The 18,270-nt window shown below is 34.1% G+C and overlaps 1 protein-coding gene and 1 pseudogene across 2 annotated transcripts in view; one reads left to right on the forward strand and one right to left on the reverse strand.

Moving 5' to 3' along the window:
- Positions 1-18,270, forward strand: part of PIK3C2G (phosphatidylinositol-4-phosphate 3-kinase catalytic subunit type 2 gamma) — a 373,997-nt gene that overhangs the window by 333,746 nt on the left and 21,981 nt on the right. For both annotated transcript variants that reach the window (XM_041735425.1, XM_041735426.1), the window contains one exon: positions 10,617-10,711. In XM_041735425.1, coding sequence (XP_041591359.1) covers positions 10,617-10,711 — 95 coding nt within the window. The remainder of the gene's footprint in view (positions 1-10,616; positions 10,712-18,270) is intronic.
- Positions 15,979-17,138, reverse strand: LOC121479697 (annotated as a pseudogene).

Consider the following 18,270-nt stretch of genomic DNA (forward strand, 5'->3'; position numbering starts at 1 on the left):
CATCTCTCCTAGACTGGCAGGGACTCTCTTTGAATCCCATCCATTTTAAGCATTTGTAATAAATTTTCATTGCCAAATTAGGATTATTATTGTAAAAAATAAAATAGTTATCTGAATTTTTTCTCATTCACTTATTTCTTACTACATCATACAATATGCAAGACATTTTGGTAGAATGATGGACACAAGATTTGAGTCTCAATATTTGGCGGCATTGTTTTAAAACAACAGAACAGGGCAGCCCGGGTGGCTCAGCAGTTTATTTATTTATTTATTTATTTATTTATTTATTTATTTATTTTTTGGAGGGGCTCAGCAGTTTAGCAGGCCTTCAGCCCAGGGTGTGATCCTGGAGGCCCCGGGATCGAGTCCCACATCAGACTCCCTGCTTCTCCCTCTGCCTGTGTCTGTGCCTCTCTCTGTGTGTGTGTGTGTGTGTGTGTGTGTGTGTGTGTCTCTGTGTCTCTCATGAATAAATAAATAAGATCTTTCAAAATAAATAAATAAGTAAATAAAACAGAACACACCTAAGCAGAATATGCAAATCATTACAACAAACAAGGATTAGCAGAAAGTTGGTCCTTCTTGTATTCTTTAAATTATTTTCTGTTCCGTAATTCCAAATTCTTCATACTTTTTGTCATGTTCATAACAGGAAAAAAATTGTATTTTAAGCACTATTCTTGTCAGGTGAAACTTTCTGCTTATGTTATTAAATGATTAGAGGACAAAATAATTTAAGTGTATTAAAATATTGGTTGACATAGGATGACCTTAAGCAAAAATCTCAGAATTTACCATATTTACTACTTCTAGTAACAAATTGAGGGTATTCTAGATAACTGTATCTAGACACATACTTGTAAAAATCATATTGGTAATATTTTGTAATCTTGGCTCTGGGAAATAATAATATTCCTTTGCCTTTACTCACCAACTAACCATGCCTTGGTAGAACAATATAAAAATTTATCTTTTTAAAGGGATCCCTGGGTGGCGCAGCGGTTTGGTGCCTGCCTTTGACCCAGGGCGTGATCCTGGAGACCCGGGATCGAATCCCACGTCAGGCTCCCTGCATGGAGCCTGCTTCTCCCTCTGCCTGTGTCTCTGCCTCTCTCTCTCTCTCTGTGACTATCATAAATAAATAAAAATTTAAAAAAAATTTATCTTTTTAAAGTGCCAGTCCAATCATCACTCTTCTCTAATTCACACTTTTTCCTTGGCTTCTCATTACCGTTAATTAGGGCCAATGTAATGGGCTTGTAACCTGTGCAGTCACACTAGGCACTGTGCTTAGAAAGGTCCTGCCCTTGGATTAATATTCAGCTGTCACTATCTTGAAATTCTTAGTAATTTTTGTAAAAGGAACCCTGCATTTTCATTTTGCATTTTCATATCACTGAGCCTCAGAAATCATATAGCTACCCCTACCCATGGGATAAAGACCAAATTCCTCATGATGGTATCCCAGCAGAATCTGGCATCCCCCAATTTCCCTTTCCAGCCTTAATATCAGGCCCTTCTTTATCTTGATTCTTGTGTTTTTTCCAGTTCCTCAACTAAGACAAACACCTCAGCACTTAACAGATGCACCTTCTCTGCCTGGACCACTTGACTCCTATTCTACCTTCTTCATCATGTTTTGGTTTTTTTTGTTTTTTTTTTTTTTTTGATCCTTCAGCTCTCATCTTATTTGTCTTTGCTATATACTCCTAAAATGTTTTTTCTTCAATATTATTGCAGTGATGTTATTTATGGCTTGTGTGTTTCTTTGTAGGCTAGAAATCTGTGAAGACATAATCCATGTCTATATTGTTCACCATTGTATCCCCAGGGCTTAGCACAGTGTCTAGCCTACTCTAGATTCTCTATAAATAATTACTGAACAAATGATTGATAATAGAAAAAACAATGGAAGACACATTTATATTCTCTACCATGGTAGCTTGTCATGGTAGCTTTGTTCATGAAAAGGACAAAAGAGAAGAAACTAAAATCCCTAACCATGCTACTCCCCCCACACTGATTACTTCCTATGGCAGTGCCCTGACACAAGGAATTCACTGCCTCCCCATCACTACAATTCTCTTGAAGTATCACCTAGAAAAAAAATCTACGCATTATCACATTTAAGATTATAGACTCAACCACATTCAACCAAAGCTCTACCCAGAAAGTTGCTGGATTTTATCTTGTATATTCTTTAACTCTCTGCTAACATGATCCTCTCTAGTCCCTTCAAATTAATATAGGTCCCAAGCCAAATAGTACCCCCACAAAAATATAAAATTATCCATCCTCAACCTGTACACAACACTGACATGTAAGATAGATTTTTGTCAAAGTATAGAGACAATAACATAGGTAATGGAGTGATCAAAGATAACAGTTGTCAGGGTTAAGAGGATGAATCAACAAGCATTTAGATGCCATCGATAATTACAAATGGTTACAAACCAGAGCTTTCAATCATTACCTCACATCACTATTTCTAGTTGGAGATGCTAATTTAAAAGGGAACTTGAAGCCAGAGTCTCCAAGGCAGAGTCTCTCTAGTTAATGTTATACTACTTGCTCTAGCAGAGCCCAGATTAATTATCTATAGGTTGGTTGAAGTATGTTACCCAGGTTTTCAATGTAAATTGTAATTATATGGAAGGACAGAAAGGGAAGTAAATACTTAGAAATAAATACTTACATTGAGTTGTTTCTGAAAATTGAAAGCTTTAAAATATTGTGCATTTTACTGTGTTGTATCATATAATATCATGTTTGCAATTAGAAATTATTTTAAGCTTTTACTTGTGGCTGATGTGGGCAAAAAAAGATGAAAAGAAGATGAGAGTTAGAAGACTTTCTCTAATGACTTCATTTCTAATAGCTGGGTGTCAAAGGATATTGCTAAAATCTAACAAGTCAGGCTATAAAAAAGTTAACATGTAATATTAGTGTTAGAGAAACACTAAGATCACAACATTGAATATAATTGAATGGTAGATGAAAGCAGAGTGCAAAAGATTATGCATTTATTAATTTTATCTCTGTTTCTATCAGGAAACAAATATTGTCAAAAAAATAAAAGTCTAAGAATATTAAATAAAAGTAACCACTAGAACAAAAGTAAAAGCTTTTTCTAAGTATCACAAGTACATAAAAATAAAAACAAATTCCTTAGCAAAAGACTTTCTTTAAAAATCATAAAAACAAAACTGTTGTGTTTCTTTAATAACATAAAACAATAAGAACAAAGAGAAATGAATCTATTGTATTGATAAGTATAACTGGACTTAACTCATACATAAAGAAAAAAGTTCTGATTGGAGAAAAGTAAAAATCATAACTCTATGCTTTATGTAAAAACACACCTAAGACAAAATGATTTTTAAAAATTGAAAATTAGGGGCGCCTGAGTGGCTCAATTTGTTAAAGCATCTGCCTTCTGCTTAACTCATGATTCCAGGGGTCCTAGGATCAAGCCCCACATAAGGCTCCCTGCTCAGTCTGCTTCTCCCTCTCCCTCTGCTCTTCCCCTGATTGTTTTTTTTTTTTTCTCTCTCTCTCTCACTCTCAAATAAATAAAATCTTTTAAAAAAGGAATTGAAAATTAAGCTCCAAGCACAGGTATATTAGGCAAATGCAAAGACATGGAAACCAGAAGTCACAGTCTTAATAAAGAAAAGGTGGCATTTAGGCCAAGAAACATTGAATTAAAAAAGAATGCAACTTTATAATAAGTACAATTCTCAATAAAGATATAAGCATATATATATGTGTGTGTGCTTATATATATATATATATATATATATAGGTTGTATATATATAGGTTGTATATATATAGGTTGTATATATATCTCAATTATATGACAGCAACATATATAAAGCAGAAATTATGGAACATTTAAGGAAAAATACACAACAGACTGGTAATAGGATATTCTAATTCTTTTGATTTATGAAAGACAGTGAAAAAATTAAGTAGATACATAGAAAACTAAATAGTAAAATTAATAAGACAAAATTTATTAATTTGATATATCAAACTCTTTATCATGAAATTGGGTTATATATTAGGTCACAAAGATAATTTCAATTAATCCTAAAAAGTAGAAATAGTACAGACACATTTTCTAATCATGAGAAAATAAAGTGAAAAATTAATTTTACTGAAAGATTCTTATTTAGAGATTTAATTTAAAAATGGCAGCTCTCTTGAACAACCCTTGGGCCAAAAGGACTTAAAAAACAAAACTGCAAAATTTCTAAAGAATAGCTATACCAAAAAAAAAAAAAAAAAAAGAATAGCTATACCATCAGAGAAGATAAAGCAATTCTCAAAAATTGGAATAATTGGAATAAGACCATAAAACAAACCAAAGGCATACAAAAATAGAAAGAAAGAAGAAAGAAGGAAAGAAAGAAAAGAAAGAAAAAGAAAGAAAGAAAAGGAGAAAGAAAGAAAGAAGAAAGAAAGGAAGAAAGAAAGAAGATTCGAGGAGAGATTAATGACTTAGAACACAGAAAATAGAATAAATAAATCTGGAAGCTAAAAGTAAACAACAAAGAATGCAGTAGTTAAACTAATCAAAAGAATAAGGGGAGATGCAAATACAAGAAATATATAGTATTTATAGTATATACATATGAATGAAATAAATACAAAAAGAGAATCAAGAAGTAACCATAGAAAAAGATGAAACTGAAAATAGTAGAGACTACTTTAAGTCTACAAAACTAAATTTGTAAATCTGTCTGAAATAGTGTTCTAGGAAAACCCAATTTACTTACCCTAGAAAAGATTAAGTTTGATGGAAAAGAAAAAGCTTCCAAAGCAACGTTCAGAACAACACAAAGTTCATATGATTTCCAGAGGGATTCTACAAAACTCTTAAAAAGTAGATAATTCCACTGTTATTTAAACAATTCCAGAGCAAAGTAAGGAAATTTTTCTATATTATTTTTATGAACCAAATAAGTATTTATGCCAGTAGCTGTAAGGATTACAAGAATAGCAAAAAAGGAATCGCAACCTAATCTCACTTCTGAGTATCAATGGAAAATTATAAATAAAATATTTGCCAAAACAATCCATGAGCACACTACAGATATGTAATTCACCGGGACCAGAAATGCAAAATGATTCAATATTGGTAATATACAATATACATGTTATCATCTTTAAATGATATGGTTGTCTCTGCAGACCCTGAAAAGACACTTGATAAATTTCAGTAAACTTTCTTGACAAAGCACTGAAATAAAAATAAGTGCTTCAACATGAGAAAATGTATCTGTCTTGGCTATCCAAAGCCCACATCAGGTATGACAGGATAACAGTGGAAAAACATTTCCACTGAAGTATAAAATAAGACACTATGCCCATGATCATCACAATTACCAACAGATGACTCACTCTTTTAACCTCCTTCAGGTCTTCGCTCAGAATTTACCTTCTCCATGTGAAATCCCCTGATGGTCGCATCTAAAATTGCAAACTGACCCTTATTCTGCTAGTTTCCAGTGTCTTGTCATGTTCTGGGTTTTTATTCTGATCATGTATCATATTCAGTTATCATAAATTTTACATATTTATTATGTGTTTTGCTCTTTTGTATCTCCCCCAAAACTATAGAAATGCCAAGAAAGGAATTTTGTCTAATCTGTTCTAAGGGCTTAGAGCAGTGCCTTGTCCATAAAAGGTCAATAAATATTTATGAAATGACTGTATGAAACTTTAAAAAAATTAGAAACAAACTTTAGAAGACAAGATGAACAATGTCTACCAGTAATACCATTACTGGTATTACCAATGGTAATACCATTACCATTACCTGGAGAAATAAGAATCAATTAAGAATCTATCACAAATTATGAAGATCTAATAAAGGTAGAAGGTACCAAATTGATATAAAGCTATCTATTGCATATAAATATATGCAATAGAATGTAGATAGAAGAATAAAAGTAAAAGAAAGATAGAAGAAAGATCCTATTTGGAATAGCAGGGAAAAAAACACCTAGGAATAAATTTAACAGAAGTGTGCAAGATCAAATGAAGAAAACTTCAAAACATTATTGAGGAATTTCAAAAATGCCTTGAACAAATGGAAAGACATAGTATGCTCTCATAAAGGAAGATTCTACATCATAAAAATGTCAGATATTTCTGATTTAACTTTGAATATAGTTTTTAAAAATATTAATGGATTTATTTTTAAATAGATAAGTTAATTCTACAGTTCATAAACAAAAATAGACAAAGGCCAGGAAACTTTGACAAAAGCATGAAGTAAGATTAGCCCTACCATATATATAAAACATATTACAAAGCCCCAAATAATTGAAATACTGTGTCATTGGCCCAAAAAAATGAATAAATAGAACATAATAGAATGTCAATAAATAGAGTGAAATATAGTCAGAGATTTAATATGTGGCCAGACCACTAAGGAAAAATTCAGTCAATAGTGCTGAGAGAGCATATTTCACACCATGTGCCAGTGTAATACCAAATGGACGAAAGACTTTAAATGTAAATAATAAAGTCATATATTTGACAAAGAAAACAGAAAAAAAATCCTTTATAGTCTGAGGATGAGCTAGTATAGTTATGACTAAAAATCCAGAAGCCATAATAATTTTGCTGTATATAAAAAAACTATAACAGAGTTTTAAAAAATTCAAAGATAAATTACAAAATGGGTGAGATATTTGCAATTTATCACAAACAGTGGTCATCAAATATGTAACCAACTCCTAGAGATTGATAAGAAAAAGACCAACAACCAAATAGAATATTGTGCAAAGAATTTAAAAGATGATATGCACACAAAAATACAAAGGCTCTTCAGCAGAAAAAAGGATCCGCAAACTCACTCATAATAAAAATGCAAATTAAATCATACTGATACCATTTTTAACTCATCAGATTGGCAAAAATTCCAAAATTTAATTAATAAGCTTGGTTACAAATCAGCCAGCACTCTACACTGATGATGGTAATGCAAATTGGTACAACCTCCATGAAAGGTGGTTTGGCAACAATAATCAAAATTACAGATGCTAATACCCTTCCACCAGCAATTCTGCTGCTGGAAATTTATCCTATAATATTTGTGCACAGGTTCAAAAATGATATGCATACAAAACTGTTTATTACAGCATGATTTGTAACAGCTGAAAAATATTAGAAACAACCCATATACCCATCAGTGGAGAAGTGGTTAAATAAATTATGGCATTTCACATAATGGAATAATATACAAGTGTATTTTTTAAAAAATAAAGAAACTTTGTATATTATAGAAATTTCTCCAAGATCTTTGTGCAGAATAGTAAATATTGTGGAATAGTGGGAGGGGGAAATAAAAGTACTTATTCATATTTGCTTATATGGAGAAACTATGGAAGGATGTGTTCCTCTGGAGGGATAAATGGTGGAGGAACTGGGTGCATGTTATTAGGAATGGATAGGTATTAGGAATGAATAGGCATTACTGTATATTTTTAAAATAAATTTTTATTTTTTAGTTATATGAATAGATTATCATCGAAAAAATATTTGGAAATGCTACTTTTTTAACATTCATGGACACATTGTGCATAAGTGCTATATTAGCTGCTATACTGTCATGCATTCAAACATTTCAACACAATCATCCTTGGATCAATAATATTTCAACAGCTCTTAAGGTTTTATAAATGGTTGGATTAAACATAATCAGATTCTCCAGACTAACTTGAAGCAGAAAATCAAAATATTCTAGCATCTTCTTGTCCATATGAAATGGATATATGGATTTTGTTTTTTGGATTTTTGGATTCTTCATTTAAACTCTCTCTTAGATTATTGCCCCTTCTTTGCCCCTTTACAGCATGGTGTTTAAGAACACAGACTTTAGAGATCATTTAACCCTGCATGGTTTATTATCTGCATGACCTTTAACCAAATGCCTTTGGCTCCTCATGTGTAAAACAGAAGTAACAAAAACTTTATAGATTTGCTATGAGGATTGAGTTATTTCATGTACATAAAGCTCTTAGCCCAATGTTAGGCATACAGTAAAAGTTTTAGAAATACTAAGTACCTCTACTATTACCACATTGACTACTAAAACTTCCCGGAGGCCTGAAATTTCACTGAGTTCTGAGCTCTGCCTATATTGACAGATACTGGTTTACTAATCTGTCACTAGAGTTTCAGAGTAGAATATCACTTCGGTTAGTTTAACAGTTATAGTTACTATTTAGACACTCAATCATAAACTTATGCTAATTTCTTACTTTTGAATTAAAACTCCTCTGATTAAATACATTGAGTTTCTATGTAGTAATCTTTTCACTCTTTAATTAAAAAATAATGTTCGTTGTGCAACAAAAGGTCATCAACATTTTTACCATTCTTATACCAAAATCCAATTACATTTTTTTTTACTATGAATTCAATTTACCTCAGTACTATTTGAGGTAAATTATCTCATAGTATCTCTAACTCAACAATATCTCTCAGTCATTGTAATCAAATAAAAATATTTTAAGGAAGAATATTATTATTATTTTTATGTAATTACCATTTCAATTATAAGAAACAATGCCAATTTTAATTATCACAATGTCAATAATCCACATTAACAAGAACATTAGTAAATATTACCTACAGGTAATGTGTAAACTACTCTTACAAACATGTAAAAATCTTTGGAAACGGAAACATACCAGTCAGGTTTTCTTATCAAAAGTTGGAGAGAATTGGAGAGCTGAAACTTACTCTCAGAAAACAATGTGGACCACAATGAGCCCATAGTAGAACATTACCAAATTCCTGTTATTAATAAATTTCTAATTTCCCTCAGAGAATATACAACCAGAGATAGCCAATGGAAATATCAGAAAAACTACAAATTATGCTTAATCTGTATAAAACAAAAAATTTTAATTAAAAACTAAAGCCTTCATTCCAATGATGGAATGATATAACTTGAGAAAGAAGAAGACTACTCATTATTAAATAAATGTTTAGTGTGACATTATGGAGCAAGCACTGATTTATATATCCCTTGGGTATATAGCGCAAAAAGTAAGCCTTGAGGTAGATTATAATCCACTAAACAAATTGAGGCACATCAGATAATAATTTTGATACAACTATTAAGTGATAAGGGCTGTGCTAGGGGAGTTCAAAGGGAGGTGACCATAGAAACTATTTTGCATCTTAATTAGGCCTCTAGAAAGATAAAGGTTCAATAGGAAAAATGGTAAAAGAGGTCATTTCAAATAAAGAGAATAATATGAACAATGACTGGAAGGAAATAGCAGAGCATGTTTGTAGAACTGAACATACAGACTACAGCATGGAATAATAACAGTAGGAAATAAAAAAAAAAAAACAGAAAGATTCAATAAGAAGCAACAATATACTGGGACACCTAGGTGGCTCAGCGTTTGAGCATCTGCCTTTGGCTCAGGGCGTGATCCGGAGGGCCCGGGATCAAGTCCTACATTGGGCTACCTGCATGGAACCTGCTTCTCTCTCTGCCCCCCCCCCCTCTCTCTCTCTCTGTGTCTCTCATGAATAAGTTTAAAAATCTTTAAAAAAAGAGCAACAATATAAATCTGAGAAATTCTGATTTTTTTCATAGGTACTGGAAAGCCATGAACAGTACTTTGATCAAAAGAATAATTTTATAGAAGTTGCTGTAGGAGCAATATATTGGTAATTGTGTATAAATGGGTTGGGGTTCTAGGATAGGGGAAGAGAATGCTCTAGTAGTTCAGACAAGAGATTCATATGAGTCTGAACTAGGAGCTGTGGAAATAGATAGGAAGAGATGAATGCAAATATATGGAGAAGACATTACTAATTGCAAACATGAACTGAGAGGTTACATTGTGAAAACTGTTGAATTTCTTAGTTGATCATCTCAACTATACCCTGCAGTAGGTAACTATCATCTCCATTTTAAAGAAGCCAATTATCTTAGTCATAAGTTAATTATACACACATAACACAATCTTAAGTATAGTACTGGGACCTGAACCCCAGGCTCACTGACTTTTAAAGCCAGCACTTCATGCTAATACTTAAGCTTAATGGTACTGAAGGTTGAGAAAATTAGAGCCATAAATGGCACTAAGTTTTCAAGCTTAAATAATTGGGAAAATAATCAATCAAAACAAACACAAAATCAATAAGAAACACAAAATATGAGGAGAAAGAGTTGGTTCAGGATGATTAGACGCAAATCTCATCTTTAACCAATTCAGTTTCCTAAAGAATATTATGTTTTCTGCGTGATTTGAAGAATGTTTCTTTTTTTTTAACATTTAATTTATTTATTCATGAGAGACACAGAGAGAGAGAGGCAGAGACACAAGCAAAAGGAAAAGCAAAGGGAGAATCAGTCTCCCTGCAAGGAGCCCGATGCAGGACTCGATCCCAGTTTCCGGGGATCACGCCCTGAGCCAAAGGTAGACATTCAACCGCTGAGCCACCCAGGCGTCCCTGAAGAATGTTTCTTTTGCATATTATTCATTGACTCCATTTTAGTATTTAAATATTTAATTTATACTGTGATGAACCACTTCCAATTTAACCCACCAAAATTTTATTTCTTTAGCAGGTGAGAAGTTTCCTGACAAGACGCCTAAGGTGCAGTTAGTGATATCACATGAGGATGCGAAGCTGACCATACTAGTGAAACACATGAAAAACATTGTAAGTTTATTATTTCTAATAAGAAACATGTAAGCCTACATTTAGAAATCACTTCCCTCCTTCCAGCAATTAATGTCAACATTAGTGAGAGAAATGGGGCCAGCCACCAAGTTTAAGTGAGGAACAGTAGGCCAATTACAATGTTCTGCCTCAGTATGACTGTGATCTCTGGGGTAAAGACTATAAAATGTTTTACAGGCAAAGTCCTAGAATGAAAATTAGGCTTTATTCACAATGAAGCATCAGGCCAAATCTAGTGAAAAAGGTTTGAAAATGCAGGACTAACTGGAGTATTGAGATCCAAAGGGAAAAAGTTAGGTCCCGAGAATTTACATCTATCTCATCCTACTGAGCTTAGTGGAACATTAACTCATCTCTGAATAGTGCCAGCACTTTCTCTGTGAAGCCAGGAACTCTTAGGCTTTCCTCCTAGATACCCATGGAGTACCTTGAGTTTATACCACCAAAACAGTTATGTTTTGATGTAATTACTCAAAGATATATCTTTCCCCCACAAAATAATTTTTTTGAGGGCAGGAGCCCTATCTTTGTATCCCAGAACCTAGGACAACAATGATAGTTAGCCTCTAAAGAAAACTGAAAGCTCTTCCATTATACCCCATTCGTCTCTAAAGATGGGTCAAGTCAGAGGCACAGAGAGCAATTGGAGCATTGTCATTAAGTAAGAGAAGGAGGTTTCTGCATCACAGTGTAATTGATTAATGGTCCAGGTCTGGGTGCATAAACCAAGAGGGGTAACTCTAAGCTTTGCCACTTGTCCAGTCTTCCTCTAGTCTACTCAAAACAGATCCTCCATTTGCCAAAACTCCCAGGATACTGCTCTATAGAAAGTCAGTAGCCCTATTTTGGCTCTATCCCTTATACACATATGTCTCTCATGATGTGCTTGGAAAGACTTATTTTATTTTTTTTTTTTTTGGAAAGACTTTAAAAAGCAAACTCTTTTCATTGTGACGTGCATCTGGAACATACTAGAATTTAGTCAATATCTAAATTCAGTAGACAAATAGTTGGCATAATTTGCAGGGGATACATCCTTTACAAACTTAGTATTAGCCAGATAGCCAAGAATGCTTGTTTATAGATCTATGGTGCTCATAATCAATAATTTTTGTAATATCTGGACAAATATTATGAGATGTGTTTTGTAAAACTTTTACTAACTAAAGTAATTATTTTAGTTGCTTTTGATAAGATTATCATCTTAAATGAGAATAGGAGTTGTTAAGAAATTCTTAGTCTGGGAAATGAAGACTCAATGAGATATTATTTATGGCTGTCTACATATTCATAGACTTTAATAATCTGTATAAATATATGTAATAAAGTAAAGGAATGTTAAGAAATGATGTCAATCAAGTTAACAGAACTTGTATTTGTATATGATTATTAGTTGAAAATAGTCCTCTTGAAAATTATGTATTTATTCCAGTAGTGTCATAGCTCAGAATGTTTTAGAACATGCTTGTTGACATTGCTTTTCAATCTGGCATATAAACCACACAGTAAACTTGGTGATATTACTCAATAGTCATGCCTAATATTTGATCAAAAGCAGTATTAACCAATTTGATCACCCATTTTATTCACCAGATAAATCCCCAAATTACTTTTGACAGTTTTCAAAAATGCATTTTATAGCAAGATGAAGTTGTGCTGACAATAAGAATATTCAAAACAAAAGTGATGCAGCATAAAGGGAGGAGGGAAAGTGAGTAAGAGCAAAAATACAAGATTTAGATCAAGTGAGGGGTAAATGGCAAATGACCAGGTAAATCCTACCAAAGGTAAAAAACCATCTAGGGCCACGAGAGCCTATACATTGCCAATGTCCTCTGAAAGAACGTTATTAATAATGAAGTAATACTCCTTGCAGTCTAACTTCTCAGTCTAAATGCCAGTTCTTCTCTTCTCCCTAATCTCTTAGCATTGCCCTGGAATTTATTCCTACACCTCTTCTCTCTTCTATTTCCAGCCCTGTGGCTTGAAATATCACTTACGTGTCTTTCTCTTCCATATTTATAACTCCAGCTTGGAAGTCTCCCTAAAATCCAGAGGCATGTATGTAACCGATTACTCAACAACTCTAGTAGAAATTGAATAGGCACCACAACCTTAAGCTACACCAAATCAAACTTCTGATTATTGCCCCCTAAACCTGCTTCCTTTGCAATCTTTCTCATGTCAGGAAATAGCACCTTTATCCTACGATTTATTCAAGTTAAGTCCTTAAAACCATTCTGACATCTCTCACAAACTACAACCAATTTATCAGCAAATTCTGTCAGCACTGCTTTCACAATAAATCCAGAATTCCACAACTTTGCACCTTCACTGCTACCACAACTACCATAAATGGTTCAAGCCACCATCATCCCCCACCTGAATCACTGCCATAATTTCTTAACACATCTGCCTGCTTCTGCTCATATTTCTTTCTAATCTCTTCCTAACCTAGGAGTCAGAATATTCCTTTGAGAGTAAAAGTCAGATCTTGTCATTCTTCTCTCATATCCTTCAGAGAGCGAGGCCTTACATCACTTACAATGAAAGCTGTAGTACTTATTAATGATCTATGAAGCCCTGCCAATCTGGCCTCCGTGACCTCTCCAACCCCATCTTCACAGACTCCCTCAATCACTCCACTCCAGCTTCAGTAACTTCCTTCTTGCTCCTTAAATATCACAAACATTTGTACCTGTTACTCACTTTATCTGGAATGCCCTTCCCCAGGCTCATGGCTCAATCCCACATGTCCTAAAGGACTATGGCTTACTGCCACCTTTTCAGTGAGGTCCTCTCTGATTCCCAAATGTAAAACCACAAAGCCACTACTTGTTGCCACTTCCAAACTTCCTTTCCTCCTTTACTTTCTCCACTGCCCTGTGTCACTGCTATAAGCCAAGGGGCTTAAACAGTGTCAAGTACATAGCAGGTGCTCAATGAATACTTTATTGAATAAAAGAATGTCCAATTTCTGATGTGAATAAATAAGAATTAGGATCTTGTTCACCTTGCAAAACCCATCACAACAAAGCTCTTATGCCTTGTATTTTTCACAACTTCCTTTATATGACTATTTCTTCTGCTTATCTGAAGACAGAGATACCACTGTAATATAAATGACAGGAAAATATATCTATAAATTCTCCACATATTTTTTTGCTCATTTCAAGTTTTAACTAATTATTATTTATTTTTGAGCCTTTAGTGTTTTCATGTGCTGAAGTAATCAGACTAAATAAGTTGTGCTTCATTTTATTTTAATGTTAAAATGTATTATTCTGCCTGCAGTTCTGTTATATTTAATATTAAGTGTGATGAAAAGAATTGTTTATCTTATATTGAATCTTTGAAGATTTGCTCTAAGAATTACTTCTCTCCTGTGAATTCATAAGCTAAAACAAAATTGCTAAAAAGATTTTCCCTTTTAAAGCAGCCCAAAATGATTTATCCTAGTGAACAGAGACTGACAAAGTAATGCAGTTATTTAGAAGCTTGGCCAAGGTTTTTTAAAATAATATTTCAGTTTATATAACAAAGAAATATATAAAAATAATTTAGATTTAAAACATTTTTAAAAATCTTTCTAGCATTTTCCCATGTAGCCCACTATAAAATGCCTCTTCCATTGACATCTGCATGTCTCTCTATGCATTGAAATGTCTGTAATGTCTCTCCTCATCTCTGTATTCCCCTAGGCTGTGATACTTCCAGACAGTTTTCTTTTACCTGCTCTAGAATATGTGCATTCTTAAAGGCTCTAAAAGTAATCAATAAGGATTCCAGACTCTCTTCTGATATTAAATATGCTCACACTGTCAGAAACTCATACACTATAACAAAATAATATGATTTCAAATGAGGAACAAGGGAAGCAGGACATACCTCAAATGGAGTGCTGTTTAAGCCTTTTGTAAGACACAAAATAGGAGAGAATAGTTGCTATATGAAAATTAACAGGTGAAAAGATAAGAAATAACAAGTGTTGATGAGAATGTGGAAAAAAGGGAACCCTTGTGCAATATTGTTCATGGGAATGTAAATTGGTGTAGATATTGTGGAAAACATTGTGGAAGTTCCTCAAAAAATTAAAAATAGAAATACCATATGATCCAGTAATTTCACTACTGGATATTTGCCCGAAAAGATTAAAACACTAATTTGAAAGGATATATGTACCCCTATACTTATGGCAGCATTACTTACAATACCTAAGATATGGAAGCAACTCATGTGTCCATCAACTGATGAATAGATCAGGGAAATAGTGTGTGTGTGTGTATATATATATATATATATAATCCTATTACTCAGCCATTAAAAAGAATGAGTTCTTGCCATTTGTGACAACATGGATGGACCTAGAGGGTATAATGCCAAGTGAAATAAGTAACATATGATTTTACTTATAGGTGGAATCTAAAAACAAATGAATAAATAAATAAAAGAAGAAATAGACCTATAGAACACAAACTATTCTTTGCCAGAGGGGAGGGGAGTAGGGGAATGGGCAAATGAGTAAAGGGAAGTGGGAGATGCAGGCTTCCAATTATGACATGAAAAAATCCTGGGGATAAAAGATACACCATAAGGAATATAGTCAACGATAATGTAATAGCATGGTATGGTGACAAATGTTAGTTACACTTGTGGTGAGCTTAGTATAACATATAGACTATGTTGTATACCTGAAACCAATGTAACATTGTGAGCCAATTACAATTTTTTAAAAAAAGATTTAGGTAGCCTTATTATCCAATAAGCAACTCGTATGTAATTAATTAAAAGGCCTGTTTCATCTTGCTATGAATATTCATGGCATTAGATCTTCCAGCTATAGGCTCAAAATGGATGAAGGAGCAGAAATGATGGGACTTGTCTCATTCTATGAGAAGACATATGTATCTAGAGGGATAGTACTGGTTAAAAACTTGATCTCATCATTTATAGCCCTAAACCTGTCTTCTGACCATATCAAATTCTCCAACAGTAAAAGAATTGGCTTCAGAAGCAGTAAGGATAAAACTTTATTCTCATTTCTTTTCTCCCTCCTCTACCCATTTTCTTCCTCTATTTTTTTGTCATTATTTTTCTTTTCACTTTTATTTCCAAATAATATTAGCCTAAATTTAGCTATAGGACAGAATATACAAATATAAAAATACAGATTTAGTATGTCCTTTTTATTGTTGGATTTGCTTAAACATTTGGGGTGATAGACATCGGGTACTAGATTTTTTTTAACAAATATTTTGTTTATTTTAATGAAGCTGGTACAGACAATGTCCATTTAAAATCCATATCCCAGGCCAAAAAGTACAAATAAAATAAAAAAAGAGCAGTGTTCTGTTGAATACACTTCTGCATGAATAACTTTATTAACTGCTAGTGAAAATTAGAACTTTTCTGGGATCTTCTGACAAGACTTTTATCTTAAAATGCTTTCTCTTCAGTGAAGCCATCTTTGGAGTTAGTCATTTACTCTCATCATCTCTGTCTTCTCGACTCCGGCCTGATATTTCTCTTCTTTTGGTCCAGACCCTCAAATTTTAAAAGAAGCTTCAAGTTAAGGAAAGGTCATTCTTTCACAGTTCAGTTCTCTGAAAAACTTCCATCTCCCACTGAAAGTCATAGTCCAGGAGTGAAGCAATCACATGCTAGAACTTCAGGGCCAATTGGAAAATCATCGTGAACACTTTTATTGGTCAATCTTATTTATCACAAGCCTGAAAATGCACAGTCCTGGAAAAGGTGGCCTTTCTGTGCACACATGTAATTTTTAAAAAGGAAAGGGCAATATGAAGGGGGCTGAGGTTTGATCACCAAAAATCAGCACAATGAAAACAAGTGATAATGAATAATGGGCACTAGAATTCAAATTACCAGATGTTTTAAAGAGATGGGGTGCCAGTTTTCAATTCCGTTTTGAACACCACATTACAAAAGAACTATTTTTAAAAATAAAAAAAGGATTGAGGGTAAAGAAAAAAAAGAATATCTAAATCATTGAATGACCCCCTGTTTGTTCCTGATAAACTACAATCACATCTTCTTCCTCCATTCCCAGTTCTTTTGGAGTGTGATTATCAGCAATTCTCTGACCTTCAAAGAGAAACCTGAGTGAATTCATTGGAACTCCCTTTCTTTGACAGTATGATTCTTTGAGTTTCTTGAGATGTGTTGCCATTTTCACTTTGAAGTGAATCTCACTGCTAACCTGTCCAATGACTTTGAGTTTAATGTATTCTCCTTACTTCTTATCCCCCAAGTCCTCAGTTGAAGGTTTTGCCTCCTGGTCAGACATGGTGATGGTGGCTTCACCCAGGGTCTCTGCACTGCAGCAGCCTCGGGTAGGCAGAACCTCGCTCCGGGGTTTACAAATCTGTCTCTCTTCCCCACAGCACAACAGCGCGGCTCGGGTACTACATTTTAAAACACACACACATTTGGACCTTTAATGCACTGAAATAAATATAAAAAGAAAAGAAAAGAAACAGGAGAGAAAGAAGTAGACTCAAATACATTGATAAGAACCCCTGGCTAAACACACACACACACACACACACACACACACACACACACACACACATACATTTCATTACATTTTATTTTCAATTAAAAAATTTTCTCACAATTTTAATGTATATGCGTAGCTTGGAGGTTCTTACTTTTAAAATATACATTCCTGGGACACCTGCATGGCTCAGCAGTTGAGCATCTGCCTTTGGCTCAGGGCATGGTCCCCTGTCTGGAATCGAGTCCCACATCAGGCTCCCTGCGAGGAGCCTGCTTCTCTCTCTCTAATGAATAAATAAATAAATCTTAAAATCAAATATACTTTCCTATGTGCAATTCCCAGTGATTGATTCTGTAACTATTGGTTGGTATTTTTTTCTTTTGAGAGAGAAAGAGAGTGTACATGAGTAGGGAGGGGCAGAAGGGTGGAAGGAGAGGGAGAGAGAGAATCCCAAGCAGGTTCCATGCCCAGTGTGGAACCTGATGTAGGGCTTCATCTCACAACCCTGTAATCATGACCTGAGCCAAAATCAATAGCTGGATACTTAACCAACTAAGCCACTCAGGCACCTGTAGGTTGGTATTTCTATGTGTTTTACAGGCATCTCTTGATCTCATATATCCCTCTGTTCTTTCATATCTAGACTTGTTTTCTTCTCTCTTGATCCCAAGTATGAGCATTCCAGAAGGCTCTTTGACACCAGTGGTCCATGGACCACATTTTGAGAAACATTTCTCAAGTGGTTAAATACCCTACAAGTGGCACTCTACATATAATGAGTTCGGTACATGGCAATAAGCAAATTATGGTGCCTATTAGAGAAAACACTTAGATTTAGTAAAGTTAACAAAAGAGGGTTTTGAGGGGCACATGAATGGCTCAGTCAGTTAAGCGGCTGACTCCAGATTTTAACTCTGGTCATGATCTCATGGTCCTTAATTGAAGCCCCATGTGGGACTCTACAATCAGCAGAGTCTGCTTGAGATTCCCTCTCCCTCTGTCTTCCCCCACCACCCCT

This window comes from Vulpes lagopus, chromosome 21 (assembly GCF_018345385.1).
Source record: "Vulpes lagopus strain Blue_001 chromosome 21, ASM1834538v1, whole genome shotgun sequence".
NCBI classification, from domain to species: Eukaryota; Metazoa; Chordata; class Mammalia; order Carnivora; family Canidae; genus Vulpes; species Vulpes lagopus.